The 26044-nt window shown below is 40.6% G+C and overlaps 1 protein-coding gene across 1 annotated transcript in view; it reads right to left on the reverse strand.

Moving 5' to 3' along the window:
• negr1 (neuronal growth regulator 1) overlaps positions 1–26044 on the reverse strand; it is a 181758-nt gene that overhangs the window by 54015 nt on the left and 101699 nt on the right. The window contains exon 4 of the mRNA XM_018726847.1: positions 13412–13543. Within this exon, the coding sequence (XP_018582363.1) occupies positions 13412–13543 (132 nt within the window). The remainder of the gene's footprint in view (positions 1–13411; positions 13544–26044) is intronic.

A 26044-nucleotide genomic window follows, 5' to 3' on the forward strand; every position in this document is an offset into this window, starting at 1 on the left:
GGCCGAAAGGAATGACCATAAAGTATCAGAGGCCCTACCCAAAGGCGAATGACATCTTCTCGCGAGCCTATGATGGTAATGCAACATCTTAGGAACCACTCATCAGGTTCAGGGAGCTGAAACACTATGAACCTGTGATGCAGCTCAGCGCATCGTCAATGTGCTGTAGTGGATGCGAGTCCTGCTTGGTCACAGCGTTTAGGCAGCGGTAGTCCACACAAAACTGCCAGTTGCCATCCTGTTTTTTTTGGACCAGGACAACCAGTGCTGACCAGAGGCTGCTGGAGGATTTGATGATGCCTGCTATGGCCCTCTCCTTAACCTTTCCTCCTTTATCTGCTTCTTTGCTAGAGCCAGACAATGCGGTCAGAAGCGGATTAAGGTTGCGTCGCCTGTCTCGATGTGGTGTTACACCAGGATGTCAGCAAAGGCCCCCAGAAGCTCCCTTAACTGCTCTTGTTGACCCTCCTCCAACTCTGCCCTGCTGCACCACCACAGCACCCACATCGCTTCATGTGTCTCTGCGGAGGGCTGTGTATTGCATGCCACTCCTATAACATCCCAACTATACCACCTGGGTCCCTCCTCATTCTGTACCCGTGCAGAACCAGAAACCCAGCTCTTCTTATTCTCTCTCTCTGGAAGAACCATATCAGGATACATGACTGACAAACTCTATATGCTAAGATGACTCGATGAACAAGAATATTCTCTTCAGCACAGCGTTTGTTTTGCATATCACCCTTCTACATTTTGCTCAGTCTGTCACAAGGCACCCCAAGTAGAACTCGAACCCCAGACCCGCCAGAGAGCAGGACCCAGCCAAGTCTGCTGTGCCACCATGCCCCCTTGGGTTGAAACACACACACACATTTTCAGAACCGCTTGTCCCATACAGGGTCACGGGGAACCGGAGCCTACCCGGTAACACAGGGCGTAAGGCCGGAAGGGGAGGGGACACACCCAGGACGGGACGCCAGTCCGTCGCAAGGCACCCCAAGCGGGACTCGAACCCCAGACCCACCGGAGAGCAGGACCCGGTCCAACCCACTGCGCCACCACGCCCCCTGGGTTGAAACAACATCCATTAAATCAGAAATTACACAATTTTCCACAGATAACAGAATCTGAACTAAAGTAGTTATGTGGCGATGTCTGAGTACTGCAGAGAAAAAACACAGTTTTATAGGAGTATTATGTCTCTACTTTGGGAATTCAGGCTACTTCTGGTCTGCCTGCCCATAATGGTTCAATGGTGGGAAGCACGAGATATGACACATGGAATGCCTAAAACTTAGCTGTGACTAATAAAATTGCTCTTACTTGATCAGATTTCTTGGGGAAATAAATTTCATTTGGTAAAAAGCATTTGTACACTCAGGAGCTTTTGGTTATTTCCTACATTAGAGCTTCACTCACTCATGGGAGATCATCACTCAGAGGTGTTTCCTGACTAATTGAACGATTACTAGATAAACAGCCACTAAGTTCCTGGTTTTTGGATACAGTCACAGATTCATGGCATCCACAGGTAAGTCTTAATTATTGAGATAATTTTTTTTTTTATCTCATTGAAGCACCCACAGAACTCAAAGCCATTCATAGCTGAAGTTGATGCATGTAAGGTGGGAATGTAGCAAATCTTTCTCAGCATCATTGTCACAATTCCAAGGTGTCTAGGGCTGAAAGGCTGTAACATTAAGTTGCCAGAAGGCCAGTGGTTTGGATAGGGATCAAAAGAAATGAGTAAATACAGGACTTTGGGTGCAACAGTGATTTACTATATACATAAGTGAGAAGTGGGACAGTGAAAAGTATATATAGTATATTACTAGACACATGGAGAAAGGAACCTGAGTGGTGTCAAAGGAATGAACAAATCAAACCAAACAAATATAAAGTAGCACAGACTATTCTAACTAAACCAAAGACACACAAACAGAAAAACTTCTTCACCATCAGAGGATACCCAAACTACCCTGTTCTAACTACCTAAACAAAAACACACAGTTGACACTCACCCTTTGCCTAGTGTGGTTTAGACACTGCAAACAAACCTGCATGTGCTAGTGTATGTCATGTGACTTTCTTAGCTGTCAACTTTCCCCAAGTCACAGTTAACTAAGTTCGGCTGAACAACACAGGTGAGAAACAAGAACAAACATGAACAAACAAGCCAAAAAAAAAAAAAAAAAAACAAGCAGGTATAAAAACAATCAGGCAAAACTAACCAGAACTAAAGCACACAGCAAAGTCAGCAAAAGCACAAAGCTCAGCAAAAAGCTCAAGACTCCAACACCAGCTGCTTAAATGCTTTTCAACATAGGTCAGTCAAACAGCTACCCCAGCACTACACTACACCACAACTGCCTACAGCTCACAGCTATTCCTGCATCCACTTCCTGTCCTGTGTATTCATTGACTGTCTTGTGCTACGTTCTGTGTTGCACCATGGTCTCCGGAGAAATGACATTTCGTTCCACTGTATACAAGTTGTATAGAGGAATGACACTAAAAACAACTTGAACTTCATTGGCTGGGAGGTTTGTGGTGATGTCATTGATAATGATGACATCTTTACCTTTGTTGGATGATTGGGAGAAGACAACCAAGGAAGTTGGCACAGTGGCACAGTAAGCAGCACTGCTGTCTCACAGTGCCTGGGTGGTGTGAGAGGATGTGGGTTTGATCCCTGCTCAGCTGGTGTGGAGTTTGAGCATTCTTCCTGTATCTGTGTGGGTTTCCTCCTACAGTCCAAAGACATGCTGTTTAGGTTCACCCCTAGTGTGTGAGTGACTGAGAGAGCGTGTTCCACTGATGTATGGATGAGCATGCATGAAGGATGCATCAGTTGCTGTTCTTCCAATCAGCTGACAAAGTATGGCTGTCCACCTAGGACATTAAACTAAACCTCCTATGGAAGAAAGTTCTATGGATCATCAGTCCATTCAAGATACTGTGACACATCAAACTAATAATCTAGTAACCTACTGTATGTTACTCCCTTCATATTATTGCATGTTGTCTGCATGCACTGAACCCTTTTTTTCCAGCACCATGCAGACATCCTCTTCCCCTTCTGATCTATGCTCACCATTGAAGATGGACAGTCAGTTTTGCATGTTTCATCTATGCAATCCAGCACTCTAGAAGATAAGAAAACCATAACTATACCCCTCTGGACTTGCACACTGGCTTGCGAACCACGACTTTTCGGAACATACCCTGAACTCAACTCAGCTTCAGAAAAGACCTCTGCGCTTGCGTTTTGAGAAAAAGCTCATGGAAATCATGACAATATTACTGCTGAAAAACACAATACGTCATGTAATACAAGTGCTATTAAGATTATCAAAATTATTACTGTAATTATTAGAAACATAACCAATATTATTATTTGATAACCTTTTTCATAAACTTTTATTTTAAATGTGAATTTAAATCATTCTGGACAGCATTTTACAGAAATACTTTTTTTTTGTTTGTTTTTAATTCTTTTGGGAAACAAGATTTTTATTTATTTAATTAGAAGATCAATTAATAATCTACCTCTTCCTCTATGTCTTAAATGAGCTTTCTGTGCAATTAATAAACAAACATCAGTCCATGACTTATCTGCTTATAAACAGAAAGGCTGTTAAGTGATACTCTCTGTGTTTCATTGTCCCTTCTTGTCACTTAGCAGCAGGTGTCCAGCCAAGATTTATTAATTCATTACACTTCTTACTTAAATATTCCAGCATGACATAATGTTCTTTTTCTCTCACGTGAAACCCTCACTAATAACCACCGTTTGTCTGTGAAGTTAAAGCTGTCAGTTCTGCTAAATAATAAATAAATAATAGTATAATAAATTGTTATTTACACCAGACTACATATATTCATGAATCCGGAGGAATTCCACAAGATTTTTTCACTTCTTCTTATCTTATTTTGCTCCTCATCATCTCCCATCCCTGCTATACACTAAGCACTCATAAATGTATATCTCTTTTATACTGTTTTAATATAACTGGCTATTAGCTTAAACTTGAATTCAGTAAAAAAAAAAAAAAAAAAAAAAAAGCCTGCTGTTGACTTTCTTGTTTGCTAAGGGTAAAGTTTTACAGATTTTCAAGAAACCCAACAGTCCCTCAGTCCTCTTGGATCTGAATTTTCAGATTGTCTAGCTGTAGCACCTCCACAGGGTCCAGTATTACACTTGTTTGTCTTTATGACCCTTCAATCACGGAACAATCTTTCCTCATCAGTAGGAACTTAGTCATATTCGCTCTTCAAAAAAGACATAAAACCTGCTTTTTTGACTAACATTTCATCACTAACCGCCTAAAAAAATGTCCCACCTAACGTGATGAAATGACGTATCGTACGATTGCTGTATACCCATTACAAGGACATACAGACATTAATTTTAACTGTTGACTTATATAGCTAACATACAACATTTATGGTGCACAAAATCTAAAGTGAAATATGTCTAACCATATGAACCAATTGAACTGAATACTCAGACAAGTCCCAGTAAACAAACAGCTGTGCGTACATGCTGAAGGTACAAGGTATGGGTGTCATACCAGCCAAATTAACCACTGTGTTAATTAATTCCAACAGATGAACACAAAGACAGGTGTATTCTCAGGCTGTGGATACTGGCAATAAATGCCATTACATTCCATGTTTATTTGAAAGGCTGCATTGTTTTTATATCTGCATTTTCACTGAGTTTTGTGTTTTCATCATGTGCAAAAAGAATGTCCATAACATGCCTACTTCAGTCACACTAACTTCTATACTGATAGCAGCACTTCATGAAACTTGATAATAAGGTTGACTAGTTTGACAAGGAGGATATTCTTTATGAAGAACTATAACATCTCTGAAGGATATCCTTTACAAAATAGTACTATTAATGATTATGTTTTTTTTTTTGGGTCATTTTGAGTAAACTTGTGTTGCTACTGATGAATAGTGAAGTATATTTTTTTAAAGAAATAAACACTTTAAAGATTTTTAAAAGATTTATTTCAATAGCCATTTCTTCACTTGTCTCCTTCAAGAGATTTATTGTATAGTTTATGCAAACTGTTTTTACATACCTAGCCAACAGATATCAGTAAAAATTCCAAAAGAATGGAGTAAAGGATCAAATTAATTTGATTTGCTCAAATGGTATTTACAGTTCATTCCTGTTGTTATTTGTGATTATCAAGACATTTAAGATCATTGAACATGTTTATGGAATGAACTGGTCAAAAACTAGCAAGAGTTTGTGGAGCCATTTTCATAAATTTTAAATTAATTTTAATGTAGCTCAAAGTTAATAATAGCATAGCCCTAGTGCTGTGAGACATCCAATACACATTGCTCTCTATGACATCAATTGTTCTGTCACATTTTACTGTATTTAAATGAGATCCAATGTAATTTGAATGCACACAAATACTCTGAAGCTTCTTGTCCCATGTGGAGTTGTGTGGAGCTGGAGCCTAACCTGGCAGTGCAGGGCATAAGGCTGGAGAGGGAGAGGACACACCAGTCTGTCGCAAAGCACCTGAAGTGGGACTCGAAACCCAGACCCACTGCAGAGCAGGACCTGGTCAAACCCACTGCGCCACCACACCCCCCTCTAATTTCAATACGGTAACCCTGAAAAGAAGAAGCAGTTTACTAGAGTAAGTAAGGGAACTTTTCATACTTATCTATGTACATTTTAGTGAAACACAAACAGCATCTTCTGTCACTAAATAAATTAGTTAGTGAAACTAATAAACTATTAATAAATTAGCTAAATTAGAAAGGCCTTATCCAATGACTGTTTGGGTATTTTAGAAAAACTCATAAAAAGTCTTATATATAAACATTTTTTTCAAGTTCTACCACTACTTGAACATTTGAATTTTTTTGATTGTGACTTAATGATAAAAGTGACTTTGGGATATGATATAAAACAAAATAATAGGGGGTGCGGTGGTGCAGTGGGTTGGACCGCAGTCCTGCTGTCCGGTGGGTCTGGGGTTCGAGTCCCGCTTGGGGTGCCTTGCGACGGACTGGCGTCCCGTCCTGGGTGTGTCCCCTCCCCCTCTGGCCTTACGCCCTGTGTTGCCGGGTTAGGCTCCGGTTCCCCGTGACCCCGTATGGGACGAGCGGTTCTGAAAATGTGTGTGTGTGTGTGTATAAAACAAAATAAAAAGATTTTCAGTCCCATTTGTGTTGGTAAAGTGAAGAGCCATCATATATTTTTTCCCAAAAAGCAGAGCAGATTGCTTCTTCTAGCTTGATTGTTGGGAACAAATCTATGGGGTGGGGGTTTATGTATTTGAGCACTTACCTATAATCCCTATAATCAGATAAAAGTTGCCACAGCAGATCTAATAAGAAATTCACTTAAAATGTCTGAATGTAATATTGGCTGCATGGACAAGCTTTCTGCTACTTACCCTATTGTTAGATTGTTAGATTTTCTATTGTTTGATTTTACTACATGTATTTTGTACTATATGTAATTGTACTTCCCTTGCCTCCTGTGTTCTTGGCATATTTATGAACTGTTCCTTTATTCTAATGACAAAAGAGTCTGCTAAAATAAATTGATGGATATAGCGGATACTAGGGATCCTTCTTACTCTAAAAAACTGGTAGTGGCACTGGTATTTAAATGAGAAAAAAAGCTTCTCACAGCTTTCTGGCATAGACACAATGATTACATGTGTGTAATAATATTTCAGTTTTAGATTTTAGTCAGCAATAATCTATAATCTGAAAAATAGGTCACACCAAATCTCAATGAAATGTAAGAGATTATATTTTGCTATTGCTGGAAACTCAGTTTATCAAGTCATGCTCAGGAGAGTGAAATGATAAATGTATTAATATTTCAAAATTGCTGGTTATATGGGATTTGTTTTGGATGTTTTTTTTCTTTTCCAATTTGTTTTCCTTCAATATTTTAAACATGCAAATATATATGACTTCCAAGGTATTAAAAAATGCATAGTTTATGATATGGATATACATTGTGATTAGTTGATTTAAATGTGAAACACAAGACAGCTGCAAGCATTAAAATGTTACAGAATCAAAAAGGATCCTGTTTTAATATGTCTATATGTTGTCTTTCACTGGAAAAAATAACATTTTATCTGCATGACAATACAAAAGAATTCAGGAATGACTAGACACAGCTAGGCACAACTTATTGAAACTTACTCACATCCATAAAACATTGAAAAACATAAAATATTTGAAATAGAAATGGCTTTCGCAAATATATTTTCTCTGCTACAATGAATAGTAAGCAAGAGTGACTTATAGTTCTTTTGTGTATGCCATACTGCCATACATATACCACATACTAGACTGAGTTTTTAATAGATATTTACATTTACTGAAATCAGTTTCAGAAAAACATGATCCTTAGGCTGAAGTATTTTGTACTGTAATATAAGAACAGGTAAACAGCATGTATTTTATTGTTGGGTTGTTTCTTTAAGATGACACCTACTTTCGGGAAACGTGTGTTACAGGCAGAGGCAAAGCATCAACTTAAAGGCAAAGCATCAACTGGGACCCAGGGAACATTAAAAAAAAAATTACAAAATTAATGACATATTTTGAAGAACATACAGGGTGTACCCTGGCTGACTCACACCCTGTGTCCTTGGGACCACCACGACTAGGCATTAGGATAATTTGTTAATGATAATGAATGAATGAAAAATTAAACCTAACTAAAGTAAATTAATTATGATATACATTATACATGATATAAATTATGATATACATTCTGATGAAATAAGAAACTTGTTATGGTACTCCAGGAAATGAAAGAGCAAGAACAATATACATTTTGTTCAAGAAATCTAAAAATCAAAAAATGTGGCTAGCAAACCATGCGTATTTTCAGTGTCACCGTTAACTTGTTGCTACTTTTATACATTGAAATCTGATCAGTACGCTAGTTGTCTAGATCGAGTTGTAACATATACGAGAGACATGTTGAATATATGCTTTTGTTTTCATTGTGAGTAACACATATTCCTAGTGCAAAATTATTATTTTCAACATTATTGTTACAGATTGGTAGGTTATTTAGGATTGCCTCATTATGTATACCACCACTTCCCCTCCTCTTCTCAGACAGCTCAGTAAATAAACTGTCAAACACAAGGGAACCATTTGGATTAAATCCCTCTTGAGAAAATCTTGCTTTACATTTATCACATAGTACAGTAAAAGGTATTTCACAAAAAATGTTCTCAAACAACCTTGTTTCAGTTGAACAGCATCATTATTGCAGCAATACAGAATGTTATAAAATTCTCTATTAGGTCTAATGTATGAGCAGGTAGAAAACACCACTACAGAAATATGTAATGATTTGTCTACTCAAAAAATACTTTACTACCATGGATTTTTCCCAGAGGAGATAAGCTGTGTCCTTAACCTTTAAAAGAGAGACAACTAATAAATTATAATTATGCTTTTATGAAGAAAAACTATTGAATTTAAAGCACAGATTATACACAGCACACAACAAACTGCTATCATTTTTCATGCTAAGAGATATTTTTGCACTAAGTACTCTTAATAGAGAGAATGTGGCTCAACTACCGTAATCACTTTATGCAACTATGTAGTGGTTGTAATAAACCATTACATACATTATACACCATATGCGTAATAAACTTCGGCATCAAATTTTCCTTATTATCTGACTGTGCCCATGTGAATAGCATTGTTTAAGGTAGGGGAAGGGATTTAAAGTATGTAAAGGTGTCTGAGGTTGCCTGTGCATCAACATAGGGACCTATCACAGACTTATGGGTTTTCAGTTGCCTTCAGGGGAGAGAGGTAGCATTTCTCCCATTGGCTCTCAGCTCACTAATGTAGCACAGTCTGACCCACAATGTGTAAAGCAACCACAGGTTGACAGCAGTGCAAATCAGACAGGTATATGCATACTGAGCGGTTCAAAGGTTTAGGGGTGAAAGTTTAGCATAACACAGACATTACAGTAGATAACCTGAGGAGAAAAAAAAATGTGTAAAACTGAGCGAATAAATACTAAATTAACAACACACACATTGTCAGAAACCACTTGCCCTGAGCAGGGTTGCGGTGAGCTGGAGCCTAGCCCGGCAGCACAGGGTGTGGGGCTGGGGGCAACGCACTCAGGATGGAACATCCATCCATCGCAAGGCACCCCAAGCAGGACGTGAACCCAGACCCAACAGAGAGCAGGGCCCGGCCAAATCCGCTGTGCCACTGTGCCCCCTGACTAAATAAACCACTGATATGAAATTAAAAACACCATGTAGTGAAAAAAGAAATGTTTGTATTAGCAGTAGTAGTAACAATAATGTTGTGAAATAATTAAATTTTCTTTGAGCAAACTTTAAAACACTCTACACATATCAAGTTAAATGTTATATGTAGTTTTCAGCAATGCTGGACAAAGGAAGGGGTATGTATGTTTTTACATCCACGGGATATAACCATGAAATTCCGACATGGAGTTTGGCAGGTATTTCAATGTCCCTTTTACATGAGGCCTATACACTTAGAAAATTAAAGAACATTGAAACTAATGTAATATCAAATTCCAAGCAACACAATTTTGAATAAACATAAAGACTGATAATCTTAATTTTGTTTTCATAACTTTCATTGCTTATTTTTAATGAGCATTCCTATCCTCTAATTAGTCTTGATGTCAGCTGTAGTAATATAGTTACTTTAAAGAAGTAATGATTTTTAAAGAAGAAATAAATTATTTTTGGCTTTTTTTTAATTTTTATGTCAGTGACATTGACAGATGTCAGTTAAGGCCCTTGGATAAGCAGGTATTGGGCCACACTTGACAATTATCCTTCATCACTCTTCATCAGTATTCCTCATCATCCTGAGTTTAAAATACCTTAGTGTGGCAGCGTTTCAAAACCTGTCCTTTTATTACTCCCATAATAAAGGTAATTTAAAGGCACATATTCCACAAAACAGTAAGAAAGCTGAAAGTTCTACATGTGAAACTGCCAAAAACAGGGAAATACTCCAATGAAAAAGTTAAGCTAGGACTGTAAATTCCAATTCACATTGCTAGAGGCAGGAGGTTACAAAACCTACTGAGGAACCATATCACCTCACCTTCTCGTTTTTCATTTTTTGAAGTGTTTCTTTATAAAGCTTCCTCTTTTACCTTGTTTCCTTGTATAATTTATTATGTACAACTGGTTGATGCTTTGTCAACATCACGTTTACAAACTTTTTTTTTTTTTTTTTTTTGCCAAAGATAACATTTTAAAAGTGCATCAATATAAATACTGAAATCTATGGAGTGATTTGGTATTGTGGTAATCTCTCTGAGGACCCTGAACAGAAAAAAACTTTGCTTTGTGAACTGCTGTAGAGATAAAACCTTAATAAAACAAATTGTGATGTGGCAATTTGTAATTCTGTTTCAACTTCCCCTCTAAGCCTGACATCTGTACTCTGAATTCCACTGAGGACAGTGATCTGAAAAATTGGGGGGGGGGGGGGGGGTTATTTTATGTGGTCATAACATGTGTGTGGTGCAAAAAGAAAATACACACACACACACACATTTTTAGAACCGCTTGTCCCATACGGGGCCACGGGGAACCGGAGCCCACCTGGGAACACAGGGGCGTAAGGCCAGAGGGGGAGGGAACACACCCAGGACGGGACGCCAGTCCATCGCAAGACACCCCAAGCGGGACTTGAACCCCAGACCCACCGGACAGCAGGACTGTGGTCCAACCCACTGCGCCACCGCACCCCCAATAAAAAGAAAATATTTTCTTTTAAATATTTTCTTAAAAAAATTGATTGTGTCTTTGTTTTTTTTTAACATATTTTTTGGCATTTTAGCACAAAATTATCCGCGTAGCAGCTGTAAACTTAACGCATCCTTTTAGAAATCCCCACTGACAGTACATACACTATAAACAAGCACACACACTTTTGCAAAGCCATTAATATTTCAGGACACACATGCACATCGGATTTCCTTCGCAACCAGGCTCTCATTAGTGTGCCTGTCACCATACTACACTGTTCTGCAGTCAGTCATTGTCAGTCTGCTGTTTATCTAGGAGAGAAGAGAACACTGAACTCAGGGTGTGCATTTTTGTAAGAAGAATTTTTCATTGCCCTTTACTTCCCCCATAAAATCTCCATAGCTAAATATTCTGCACTTAATGGTCAGCTTTCCAAGCGGTCAGTGCTGCTTCAGCACAGCTCTAATGTCAATATGTAGCATGTCTAAAATAAGTTCTCTGTTCAGTAAGTAGATCCATTTGAACTTGATATGCAAAGCTAAGAACCGTACCCATTTCTGTTCAGGGCCTGACCTCAGATTTATACTACCTGCTATTTAAAGTCTATGACCAAAACTCCTGGATAACAGCAATATAACAGTAAACAGTATTTAACAGAAGCTTCTTTGTTCATTAATCAGTTTTATTTGACTATGCTGTAGCTATTTGTAAATTCTGCATTTTATTTCACTTGAAACCACTGCTGAATGAATTTTTCTACTCGTCAAGAAAAGTTCACCATTTCTTTCTTCATTTTCATTGAACAGAGTAGGGTTTCCTAAGGACTGAAAGAAGGGAAACAATTTCAGTTTCCCAGAGCATTCCTTGTAAATTTGGTGTTTTTTATGTGTGTATTCATGTTTAATTTAATCCATCCATCCATCCATCATGTAATAATTGCTTGTCCAGTGCAGGGCAAGTATAGGGCATACTGCAGGGTACACCCTGGAAAGGATGCCAGTCCATTGCAGGGCAATGACATTGTATTATATTACATATTTATTCATTCACTAGAAGTAATTTAGAACTACAGATTTGCCAGAAACATATTGTTATGTGCTGGGAAGAAGCTAGAGCACCTAGTGAAAACCTGCTCAAACACAAGGAGAACATGGAAACTTCATACAGACAGAGGCAGATACTAAACCATGTCTGAACCCATAGCCCAGGAGCTGTGAGGGATTAGCATTGCCCATTGTGGAACTGCACCACCCTCATTAATTGAACACACACACACACACACACACACACACACACACACACACACACTGTCTGAAACCGCTTGTCCCAAGGGGGGTCACGGCGAACCAGAGCCTAACCCGGCAACACAGGGCGCAAGGCCGGAGGGGGAGGGGACACACCCAGGACAGGACAGCAGTCCATCACAAGGCACCCCAAGCATTATTTGAACCAGAGAGCAGAACCTAGGCAAGCCCGCTGTGCCACCACGCCCCCTGTTATTAATTGCATGTTACTGCAATTTATAATACTCCATATTTATTGAAAAATCCTCTCTTTTGGGGAATCTCAGCCCTAAGTAAGTTAGTCTCCTGAAGCTTATCTGTGTTGTAGAGCTTTAGCAATGTTTATAAATCTGAGACAGAGAGACTCCACAAATTTGTTTAGAAAATTTATTATTACTTCTTAAGTTTAGGTCCTTTTTTACTTCAATCATCAGTGGTTAGAAAGTAATTTAGCTCAACAGCCTGATGGTTTATTCTTTTTAAACTGAATCTTTTTGTAATATGCAGTTTAATTTTAAAAAAGTTAATGCTGTAGTCTGTCTTTATGGAGTATTACCAAACTATGTATCTGCAAAATGAGAAAAGAAGTCAAGGTTTGATAATTTGGTTGAATTTAATATTGTCCATTCTGCATTAGGAACAGTGCTTGCACTAACAAATTGTGTATGAAAGCATTAAAATACTTGCATTTAATATATATTTCAAAAGAAATAAGGATGGTTTAATTTTATTCACTTGTCACAAACTTGAAATTATGACTTCTGTGATTATTTGTGTCTAGTATATAGGAAATTCAAAAGTTTATCCCAAATTAACATTCAACAAGTAAGGTGTTATTTTGCTACACTCTCAGCATTATAACTCAATCTATAGTATCAATATCAACACAAGAAAGTTATTATGGTCTATTATGGACAGAAGACGATAAAGTAGGGGAAGACACAGATATTTGAAGAGACCATTTCCCTTAGTTTCATGTGACTATGATGAGAAAAGCCAGTATAATTCATTATTGCAGGGAGTGCTCATTACTGTCTTTTCACACTTTTGAAAGAATCATTACCTGCATAATAGAAGAGTCCGTATAACATTGAAATCTTTCCTTACAGAGAATTAATCATCTCTGCATGGACAAAAAGGGAATTCTCCTGTAAAATATTCAGAAACTTCCATCAAGGAGATATTTTAAAACTTCAGTCTTGTGGGCGAGTTGCTTGTGGAATTAAGCAACTAATGAGACAGGAGTGAAAATTTACTCGTGGTTGAAGTGAAATGGCACGCAGCACTTTCACATTTCTGTCCACATGATTTAAGGAAGGGTAACATACTTACAGTTGACTGTAACTTTAACTGTTTTAATGTCCGGGAAGGAGATGTCGTTTTGAGCGCTGCACTCATAGTCTCCCGCCTGATCTCTGGTGATGCCATTGATAAATAGATACTCTCCACTTTCGAACTTCTTGGCTAAAGGAGGAGAGAGGAGAAAAAGCATGTTTAAATGGAAAATAATCTTTGATCAACTTAGTTAACCTCTTTCAACAACACTTACCTGTGAACACAAAGGTCTGTTATTGAAATTTGTGTAACATTTAAAGGAATACTGCCCATGTCATTTGACAGCAGACTATTTAATGTTGTCGGCAGGCTGGTTGACAACATTAAAGTATGTGAAGTTGAGAGAGCAGTGGATCATAGATATAATTATAATTTAATTACAGAGCTGGTGTGCTTTTTCACATCATTAACAAAACAAAACATGCAATACTTCTAGAAACAATTTACAGTTACAGTAATAAAATGCTAGTATTACTAGTAGTACTAGAATACATATATTCCTCCATTTGTCTTGTTCCAATTGACTAGAATTCTCCTGTATTCCACGGAACACAGCCCATTATGTTGTCTAGTTATACAGGAGAATCTCTTCTCGGCACAGAAAGGAAAGATTTCCTTGTGGTTCCTGATAGCATTATACTAAATTAATACAGACTATACAGGTATGTTGTGTGAGAACTGGTATGTAGCACCGTTAAATATCCTAGACAAGAAATAAACCAACACAAACTGCAATCTGTATGCTCTCTGTTAAGATGATGTAGCAGTTAAACTGAATAATATTGCAAAATGGATTTCAATAATTAACAGAGAAACAGACTTTTATTTTCTACAGAGCAGCATTAATATTAAGTGAATTTTATTTTCTAGTAAATTTATTTATAACATACATATAATGATTGTTTGTCTATTTCTAATTTTAATAAATTATCTTATTTAGAAGGTGCAGTGGTGTGGTGGGTTTACCCTGTGCCTGCTATCTGGTGGGTCTGGGGTTCAAGTCCTACTTGGGTGCCTTGTGACAGACTGGCATCCTGTCATGGGTGTGTCCCCTCCCACTCCAGCCTTTGCCCTGTATTTCTGGGTTAGGTTCCAGTTAAAGGGGGGTGTGGTGGTGCAGTGGTGCAGTGGGTTGGACCAGGTCCTGCTCTCTGGTGGGTCTGGGGTTTGAGTCCCACTTGGGGTGCCTTGCGAGGGACTGGTGTCCTGTCCTGGGTGTGTCCCCTCCCCCTCCAGCCTTATGCCCTGTGTTGCTGGGTTAGGCTCTGGTTCCCTGCGACCCCGTATGGGACAAGCTGTTCAGAAAATGTGTGTGTGTGTATGTATGTGTATCTTATTTAAACCAGCAACGGGAAAAATATGACTTACTAAAAGTTTACAGCTTACTAAAAATTAAGACCAGTGCAATTTAGAAACAGGAAGTATAAAAGGTTACTGCTTTTTTTTTTTTTCACCAGCTAAAATATGTAGCAGTCCTCAGAAACAGAAGCGTACAAAATCATTCAGCTGAAGTTCTCTGCTTATACTTCCAACACATTCCATCCAGAGTGTACCCTGCCTCACATGTTATGTCTCTGGGGTAGGTTCTGGACCACCACGACACTGTACTGGATGAGTGGTTAAGGACAACTGATGAATATTTTGAACAATATTCAGCAGTTTTTGACTGTTACAGTGACTAAAACTATTTCACCCTTCCTAATTTCCTCTATTATTGAAAAGTTTTAAGACGGAATTTTTTCAAATTTTCATCAAAAATGTCATGTTACATAAAGGGCACCTGAATGAAAAAAATCCATATTTCTACTTATGTATTTAATAAACAAAGTTATTTCAAACCAACTGCACTGTGAAAAAGCATTTTCCCCTTGTCAAATCAACCCAATTAAATGAAAAATTAGACTCAGCTGATTGAACATATATGTCGCTTTGGACAAAAGCATCTGCTAAATGAATAAATGTAAGTGTAAACTTAAATTAACATAGACAGCCCTGTTTGATAGAAAATGTTACATTTTTTAGCCTTCCTGGAAGAGTCAAGATGCCAGCATCAAGATTTAATAAGCACATTACACCAAAATCAAAGAAAATTTCTGAAGACATAAGAAAAAAGTTGTTGACATCTATCATTCTGGAAAAGGTTACAAAAAGCCGTTTCTAAGGCTCTGGGACTCCACTTAACCGCAGTGACAGCCATAATCTCCAAATAGGGGACATTTGGAACAGTAGTGGATCTTTCCAGGAGTGGGCAGCCTACTACAATTTGTCCAGCAGACAATGATCCAGAAATTCACAATGGATCCCAAAAAGCAACTGAAGAACTCAGCTAAGGTTAGTTTTCATGATTCTACAATTAGAAAGACGTTGGGAAAAACTGGGCTTCACGAGTGAAGTAGCAAGGTAAAAACCACTGCTAACCAAAAATAACCTAAATGCTTGTCTACCATTTGCCACAAAACATCTAAATGATTCTCAAACCTATTGGAAGAATGTTTTATGGGCAAATAAGTCAATAGTGGAACTTTTTGGAAAACATGGGTCCAATTTTGCCTGGTGCAAAACAAAGACAACATTCCACAATAACAGCATTACACCAACAGTAAAATGTAATGGCGGTAGAGTAATGGTGTGAGGATGCTTTGCTGCCTCAAGACCTGGACAACTTGATATAACCGAAGGGACCACAAATTCTTTTGTGTATCAGAAAATTCCGAAGAACAATCTCTAGTCATCCTGTTTGAGATGCAGCTGAGTCATTCAGCGAGACACATCAGAATTAGTAAAAATAAGCAAAATTCAAATTTTTGATTGCCTAGTGAGAGTCAAATTAGTCAAAATTTGTCAGATTACTGTATTGTTTATTATATGAATATTTAATTAAAAACAATGCCACATTTTCCATGAATTGGAACCCTTATGGTTTCCAAGTGTTAGACCTTGCAGTAATATTCTATATTGTACAGTGTGTACTTTCCACTCATGTAGCCTCTTCCCATCCAAATCAAAGCTTGAACAGTTTGAATGGCTTCAGTCTTTTCTCATATCCAGATAAAGGATCATGAAAAAACTTTAAGAAATCCTCTGAATCATCAACCTAACAGCTGAACTCAATAACAGTATGTGAAGCATGTGAATAACCTCTTCTCTATAGTTCTTCCACAAAGATCAAGAATTAAATTTGGTGGTGGAATTTTTTCACACAGTGCACTTCTATTATAGAATAGCATTTAAATTCTGTCAGCAAGATTCACCGCAAGATTGAAAACTAGTCAATTAAAAATACAGCATGTATTTTACCTACGGGAAATTCTCGGTGCAAAACTAGGCTGACAGTCACTCTATTAGTACACATCCTACGTATTGGTTTGGTCTTGCCTTTCTCCTTTAGTGAAGGTGGGTAACTCTCAGTTCATCATCATACTCATGGGTCATATTCTTGTTTTCATTTCTATACAGTGCAGCTGTACAACTTTCTTTCAGATATTTTGGAACACAGCCCTGCAGTTTACTTTTATGTGATATTTTATGTTGCCTACATGTTCTAACCTGCCATTCTTTTCCATTTTTGCTCCCTTTTCTCTTTTCTTGGCATATACCATTTGAGAGACGAGTTCGCTGGAGTACAGCCCCAGTGGCTAGAAGACAGATAGATAGATAGATAGATAGATAGATAGATAGATAGATAGATAGATAGATAGATAGATAGATAGATGCAGCTGGCCCATCTCAAAAAAGTCTACCAGATCAGAAAACTCCCCCTTAGGCTAACATAGGCTGCTGATAACCATCAACTAAGCCAACAGCAATTGCTGGTGCTGATAAACAAATTAATGATCACTGAAAAATTATCTTCTTCTCACTGTTGACTTTTTATTACATCATTTTCCAGGCTCAGCCATTCCTGGGGTTAGGCAAGAGGATGTGTCTTCTTTAGTGTGGCAATTCCCATAAACACCTCATAACCAGAAACAAATAAATATAAGGTGGAATTACATTCCTGTTCTGTCCTGTATAGATTTCTCAACATTTTGTAATAGCTTTTGGCTTTTTGTTGCTTTAACTAACTAAATGAAATCAATATGTGTATCCCTGCAGTGGTTCATTTGTACCTCTGATGTGTGTTCTTATGTAAAGCAGGCAATGGTCAATAGGCTTTGTCCAGACCTTACAGGATATCTTCAGGTGATAAAATTGGAAAAATAATGGTAAAATGCACATCCTACAAAGGACTGACAAAAGCAGAAATTATTGGTTTGTGAACTAAAGACTCCTACCATTTTTTTACGAGTTTGTGAATATAACAAATACATAATTGATTTGTCACATTCTAATTTTCTCACGCCCTCCTCCGTGCAATGGGGATCACCTGCGGCTGATCATGGCTTCCTTTCGGTGTGACACCATGACCCAGCGAAGTCAGAGCACTTTCAGCACGCATTCGCCTCACAGGGAGCGCACCACAGGTAACATCCCCTCAGCGCCTTTCCAAATCTACGGCTAGCCACTCCGGCCAGGTATGACGGCATGCCTGCACGCTGTACTGGGTTTTTACTACAGTGCGAGCTCATCTTTTCCAGTCTGCCACAAGTCTACAGCACAGATCTGAGCCGGATCACATATCTGGTTTCTCTCCTGACTGGGCGAGGGCTAGATTGGGCCACTGCCGCATAGGTACGCTGTTCCCAGTATTCTTATGAAAAATTCAAGACCCAGTTTCAGATGGTGTTCGGGCTCTCCTGCGCTGACCAGACTGCTGGCGAACGCCTCTTGGACCTGGTGCAAGGAGACCGCTCGGTGGCAGATTATGCTGTGGAATTCAGGGTCCTTGCTGCGCACAGTGGCTTGGACCAGAAAGCCTTGCTTGCCATTTTTCGGCGCAGGCTGTCTTCCAGGCTTCAAAAGGAGCTGGTATTCCACGGTGAACAATAGATGCTCGACCAGTTCATCAGGACCACTGTCATGTTGGATAACCTCACCCAGGACTGCAAGCCCCACCCAAGACATATACCTGTGACCTGTACCCTGTCACAAAGCCTGGCTCAGCCCATGCAGCTGGGACATGGCCGCTTCACCACCAAGGAACGACAGTGGAGGTTCCAAGATAACTTGTGTCTGTACTATGGTGACTGGGTCATCTTCGCTTTACCTGTCCTGTCCTCAAAGCCCCAGGCAAGTGGCACCCTCATCTGTAACCATCTCAGGGTCATGGTACTATCCTGGGGCACCATCACAGTAGCAACGAGAGCTCTGGTGGACTCAGGGGCTGCTGGGTGCTTCATGGACATCTCGTTTGCAAGGACACATCAGGTACCCAAGCAAAGGTGTAATATCCGGATGAGGGTGAGCACCTTAGTTGGACAGCCTTTGGACAAAGGGTATGTGGATACCCAAACCTGTCCAATAGACCTGAGAGTGGGGGTCTGCCACAAAGAACAGTTACAGTTCTACCTGCTTGCTTCACCTGAGGCCCCAGTCATTCTCGGTTTCCTGTGGCTCTCCCTGCATGAACCGATTTTTCAATGGAGCACGGGAGAACTGGTGTCATGGGGGCCTCTATTTCAGGGACAATGCATGTGTCTCCCATGTTGGGCCACTTCTGTTGAATGTGCAGACTCACCCCCACACGTTGACATTCCCCTGGAGTATCAGGACCTGGCTGAGGTGTTTATCAAGGAGCAAGCTGCTATCCTACCTCCACATCGACCTTGGGATTGCACTATTGATCTCCTCCCTGTAGCGACACCTCCCCAAGGCCGCGTATACCCGTTGTCCATCCCCGAACAGCAAGCCATGCAGCGCTATATCACAGAGGCCCTAGTAGCAGGTATTATTCATTCCTCCACCACACCAGCCTCAGCCGAAAAGCTTGAAAAGAAAGACAGGGGCCTACGTCCCTGTATAGATTACCGAGGTCTGAACCATGTCACGGTAAGATACCCTCACCCTTTACCACTTATCACTGCTGCCCTTGAACATGTCTGTCAGGCCCGGTGGTTCACAAAATTGGACCTCTGCAGCGCCTATAACCTTATCCGGATCAGGGAGGGGGATGAATAGAAGCTGCTTTTAGCACCTCCCTGAGTCATTATGAGTATTTGGTAATGCCCTTTGGTCTCGCGAATGCACCTAGTGTATTCCAGGCTTTTGTCAACCATGTTCTTGGGGATCTCATCAACAATGGCGTCCTGGTCTATCTAGATGACATCCTCATCTACTCCCCTACCCGGGAACAACACGTGGAGCTAGTCCGTCGGGTGTTGCACCCATTGCTGCAGAATCGCCTCTTCATGAGGGCAGAAAAGTTCCTGTTCCACCAACTTCAGGTCTGTTTTCTGGGGTTCATCCTTAGTAAGGACAGCCTGGCCATGGATCTAGGAAAAATGCAGGCTGTCCTCCAATGGCCAAGATGCTTCCTAGGTTTGCCAATTTTTACCATTGTTTCATTAGGGATTTCAGCACCCTTGCCATCCCATTGACAGCCCTGACTTCTGCCAAGACAGCGCGGCTGCCCTGGACAGAGGTGGCCTAGCAAGCCTTTGAGGACTTGAAAGGTCGGTTCACTTCAGCCCCGATCCTTCATCACCCTGATCCGGACAAGCCATTTGTGATTCGGATGGACGCTTCTGAAACCGGGGTAGGAGCCGTGCTGTCCCAACAACAAGGTAATCCACCTAAACCGTACCCATGTGCTTTCTTTTCTAGGAAAATGTCCCAGGCGGAAAAGAACTACGACATCGGTAACAGGGAGCACTTGGCTGTGAAGCTAGCCTTGGAGGAGTGGCGACACTGGCTAGAGGCGGCCAGATACCGATTTGTCATCCTCACGGACCATACGAATTTGGAATACCTGCAGATGGTGAGACGACTCAATCCTTGACAAGCCAGGTGGGCCCTCTTTTTCACGCGTTACAATTTTACAGTGACCTACTGACCTGGTAGTAAGAACACGAAGGCCGACGCCCTGTCCAGCATACATGAGCGGGAGTCCAGAGAACAAGACCCAGGTTTCATTCTACCCCAGACATGCTTCGTAGCCCCAGTCCAATGGAAGTTCTCCTGAGAACTCGCCTGAGCCTGAACCTCCAGGTAAGCCCGATGGGAAGCAATATGTTCCCCCCCAGATGAGGGCCACGGTTCTGCAATGGGTTCATGACCTTCCCGCAGCTGGCCACCCCAGATTCAGTAAGACTCAGATGCTCCGGCAGAAACACTTCTGGTGGCCGTCACTAGTAGAAGACACGCAGGACTATGTTCGGGCATGTCAGGTTTGCGCCCAAGCTGCTCGTGGAGGGGGGTACTGTTACGCCCTCCTCCGTGCAACGAGGATCACCTGCGGCTGATCAGGGAGCGACTGCATAAAAGGGCGGTCCGGAGCACACTCAAACACGGGACCTTGTTTGGCCTAGATCATCACGAGTGTGCTTCCTGAGTTTTTACCTCTCCTGTTCCACCCATCCTTAGCCCTGTTCTCCTGTCTTCTATCCCTTCTCTTGCTGGATCTCACGGTTTTCACGATCTTCTGCCTGACTCACAGATTACGGCTTTCGGTCTGTCCCTTTGATTTCGTTTGTGCATCGGCGACGCTCATTTTGTTGTGACCACGGTTTTTGGATTCCCCTTTTGAACCCCGATGCTCCGCGCTTGGGTCCGACTTCTTCCTTCCAGTGTGACACCATGACACATTTAAAACTGACAGTCCTGTGAACAGCATGTTGATTGCCTGACCTGCCATTTTTGATTTTAATTATTTTTACTACGAAGAAAACAAACAAAATTGGGCAGATCAATAGAGTCTACCTGTAACTTTGCATTAGTTGGCATACTCTCATTTTATTTTATTACTGACATTCATGAAGTCACTCCTTATCACAAACACAAAGAGCAACAACTGTGCATAAAATGTAAACAGCAGTCTGAAATCAAATGTTCAACAAAAGCAATGTTTACTTCCAAGACATGTATTGCTTCAAATCATCAAAATGAAACCATTGCAAAGGTTAATTTTGTACTCACATAGTCTTGTTTTTTGCAAACTCCAGCTAAAGTAAACAATTTTCCATGATTCCTTCAGTGGCACAGCACCATGATAGTCTGAGAACTAGTAGGGAATCTGACAAAAAGGCAAATTGTGAATGCGTAATGCATATTTCTTTCTATAGTATGTGTACTTATTTCTGTACCTCTACTACCTCTACTGTATCCTTAAACCAGTTAACTATGTTGGTTTACAGCTGTGAGAATATAAACTTACTTGTTTGCAGCTGAGGCTGTCCATTGAAAAACTCTGGCTGCGGACGAGTTTCTTTTTAATATCTTAATGTCAGTTGTATAAATAGAAATTGAAATAGATTATTATTATTACTACTATTATTGAAATGTTCCTATGTCTGTTGTGATATATAGCACCAGTTTGAAACCAATCAGGTGTTTTGACACAGCACAGCTGGTTCAAGATTTCAAAGAGCCATAGATTCAAATGGTAGGACTAAAACATACACTCAACATATTTCATAAAGGTATTTTGAGCAGCTCTGTAAATATATAACAGCTATAATATACAATTTAACAGCTGTTAATGTATATAATTAAATAAATGAAGGTAATAACTTGATGACATTAAAACCCGGTTCAGCGATATCAAGGAAACAGCGCAAAAGGAAGACACAGCAGTGGCACCACCCATTAGGACTACCAGATATGACCTCCGACCCTGTTCCCGTCAATAAATACACTCTCCTTTGTCAAACACGCCATTTCACATTTAACCTCCACAAGATGTGGTCACACCCTGATGATGATTCCAGCAAGAAAAGCGAAACATTGGCACCAATGTCCCATATGCAGTGTAATCCAGAAGAACAAAACCTCCAGTCAGTTGACCGTAACTGCAGAAGCCTACTGATTTTGATATGTCACCTCTATGGAGAGGATATCTTCAAACTAACGAGGAGATTCGGGAACCTACTGAACAAGATCATGCACCATATCGCTAGTCTGGCGTTTCTCAAACGATGCCGCTACCACGACATCATACCGGTCTGTTGCAAGCTTCGTCACCACAATCGCTCAAGACAACCAAGAAGATTCTCCATCTAGCCAGCACCAAACTTTTACGGAACGAGATTCAAGTTCACCGGTGTCTCTTGTACCAAGTAAACCGAGAGACTTACATTTTACACCTCCACCTCTCTCACACAGAAAACTGGGAAAAGGTAGACAGAACAACCGCGATAGAAGCGACCCATATATTGCAGAAAACCACATACAAACACACCCGGAAAATCAAACGGCTGCACAAGAACAAACCCCAGGACACTTTGGACCCCAATTAGGTGATCATCAACCTAACACAGAAGACACTGGACAAACCTACAGAGGAGGCACTCAAGAAGGGCTTCAATTATGCAATTGCCCCAAGGAAGATCCGCATAGAGAAGATCATTTGCAGTACAGAAGCAGCAATTACTGGTCTCCCGCCTGAGATTGCAGAAGAAATAAGACAGGACGTCTCGGTCTTAGCTCTGCAAGCAAAACCACCTACCAGTAACATCAGCAAAGAGGAGTTAAAAGCACTAAAACAGCTATGAGAAGACCCAGACATCGTTGTGCTAAAGGTAACACAACGGTTATCTTGGAGATGACAACATACAAGAATAAAATGAGGGATTTACTGGAAGACAGTTCCTGCTGTAAAATACGTAACCCAACCAGCAACATTAAAACAAAACTGCATGGACTGATTAAGAAGTCATCCGTTGACAAGACCACAAAAAAGAAATTACTTTCAACTGACCCTCAGCCGCTGCTCCTCTACGGGTTACCTAAAATACACAAACCAGGGATACCTATGAGACCCATTGTCAGCGTGATTGGCTCCATCACACATGAAACTGCCCACTTCCTAGCACAAGTGCCCCAGCCATTGACTGGGAACACTCCGAGCTATATCAAAAATTCCATGCACTTTATAGAAAAGCTGAGCTTGGTGAAAACCCAGGACAACGACATTTTGGTCAGTTTTGATGTTATCTCCCATTTCACCAACATTCCTATTAAAGAAATGGTTGCCCTAATACAAAAAAAACTGCCAGAGGACTTAGTCGCACTCACGGATCTCTGCCTCCATTCCACCTATTTCTTGTTCTATGGAACATACTATAAGCAAAAGGAAGGCGCAGCCCTCTATCAGCCATTGTTGCCAACCTGTTCATGGAGGACTTTGAGGAACGTGCGCTCCAATCAGCCGCGCAAAAACCCATCTGCTGGTGGAGATACGCCGATGACATCTTTCTGATTTGGAGACATGGAGCAACCTCCTTGGAGAATTTTTTACAGCACATGAACTCAAGACACACCAACATCCAGTTCACGATGGAGAAAGAGGAGAAGGGCAAACTCCCCTTCCTAGATGTTCTGGTAATGAGGAGGAGTGACGGCAGCCTCAGCCACAAGGTTTATCGTAAACCAACCCATACAAACCGTTACCTCCACGCAACCTCCCACCACCACCCGGTTCAGAAGAACGCAGTTGTGAACACCTTAATAACAAGAGGCATCCGACTGAGTGATGAAGGCTCCTGGAAGGATGAAAAATAGACACTTCTGAAAGCACTCTCAGCAAACGGTTATGAGCGCAATCAGACCATAAACACCATTTGCCGGCACGAAAACCGAAAAACCTCAGATAATACGAAACATACAATGACCAAACCAGCCGGAATTGCCTACCTCCCATACGTAAAAGGCACCACCGACAAAATAAGTAAACTGCTCATAAAGCACAGCATCAAAACCACTTTCACCACCGGTTCCACTACAAAAAGACTTCTCGGCACAGTTAAAGATGCCATTGAAGACCAGCGGAGTGTACCGAATACCCTGCCGCTGTGGAAAAACATACATCGGGCAGACAGGTCGGCTTATCTCTACACGTCTCTAAGAACACATAAGAGCCATGAAGAACAATAACATTGACTCAGCAGTGGCTGAACATTCACTGCAAATTGGTCATCTGATCCCCTTTGAGGAGACTACAGTGCTCGCACCTGCGTCTGGTTACAGGAGCCGCATAGTGAGGGAGGCAATCGAGATAGTGAAGCACCCCGACAGTTTCAATCGGGAAGAGGGCTTCAGACTTTCAAGTGCTTGGACACCACTCATCTCACGTCTTTGCACCGGTCCGACAATAACCTGGCTGCCTCTCATTAAAACCCTGTTCAGTGATATGAAGGAAACAGCGCAGAAGGAAGACACAGCGGGGGCACCACCCATTAGGACCACCCGATATGACCTTCAACCCCGTTCCCGACCATAAATACACCGTCCCTCGTCAAACATGCCATTTAAAATTTAACCTCCACAAGATGTGGTCACACCCTGATGATGATTCCAGCAAGAGAAGCGAAACGTCGGCACCAATGTCCCATACGTGGTGTAATCGAGAAGAACAAAACCTCCAGTCAGTTGACTGTAACCGTGGAAGCCTACGGATTTTGATATTGATGACTAGAGATGTAACTTTGCTGATAAACAATTAATAATTGATTAATAGTTATATCAGAACAAAAGGTTCAAGCTAAAAAATGTTGAATAAAATATCTAGAAAGAGGAAAATCAGTACCATAGCTATTCAAACCCTTTCACCTTATTTAACAGCATGCATGAGGAAGATGTCAATGATTTACTGAAGACTGCCGAATGATGATTTCTATAGGCATCTTCTAGAGTGTGTTGTGCGATATAGGTGGAGCTTTTGAATGTTACATAGAGGTATTTACAGTATCAGTTTATAACTTTAGTATACTGGGAGAAGATAGATTTAAACTGATATTATTCCCAGGTTCTTGACTGAAGTGGATGAAATGAGTTAACGGTTCAGTTTTATACAAAGTTCCCAATGGGAGGATCGACCTGCTGGGAGATATTGGAAAGATGGTGTTCGGGAATATTGAGATGTTGCCGGCGGTCAGTCATCTAAGAAGATGTTGGAGAGACAAGCTGTGATATGAGAGGATTCATCTGTAGCTCTAGGTGGGAAAGAGAAGGGTTGAGTATCATCTAAGAAGCAGTGACAGTAGGATCCATGACAGGAAATGAAAGAACAAAAGGAAATGGTGTAGGTGGAGAAAAGCAAGGAGACTAGCAGCAAGCCCTACAGAACACCAGTGGAAAGACTGACGGGAAAACAGGGATTCATGCCAGAGTACCTAATAAGAGTTACCTAACAGGTAAAATTGAAACAATTTTAGAGCTGATATTTTGGTTCCAAGCTGTTCTTGAAAGGAAAGTAGGATGTGGTGGTTGATGATGTCAAAAGATTGCTGGGAGGATGAGGAAAATGAGGTGTTAGGAAAAGGAGATGCGTAGCTCTAGCTCACTAGAAAGCTTTTGACGCTGCAACAGGAACACTCTTGTTGCCATTGCCAATCTTGAATGTAGACAGATATCCATAAAGAAACATAGATAGCTGCATGTTCAAGATCCCTTTTTAGAGAAAAGGGAGAACAGAGACTGACCTGTTTTTCCAGATAGAGTTTTCTAAATTTTGTTGAACAGCAATGAGATGTGAAGAGTTTTAAAGAGTTTTAAAGGTAAGCGGGAAAGTAAAGAAATAAAGATGGGTAAAAGAAG

This window comes from Scleropages formosus, chromosome 9 (assembly GCF_900964775.1).
Source record: "Scleropages formosus chromosome 9, fSclFor1.1, whole genome shotgun sequence".
NCBI classification, from domain to species: Eukaryota; Metazoa; Chordata; class Actinopteri; order Osteoglossiformes; family Osteoglossidae; genus Scleropages; species Scleropages formosus.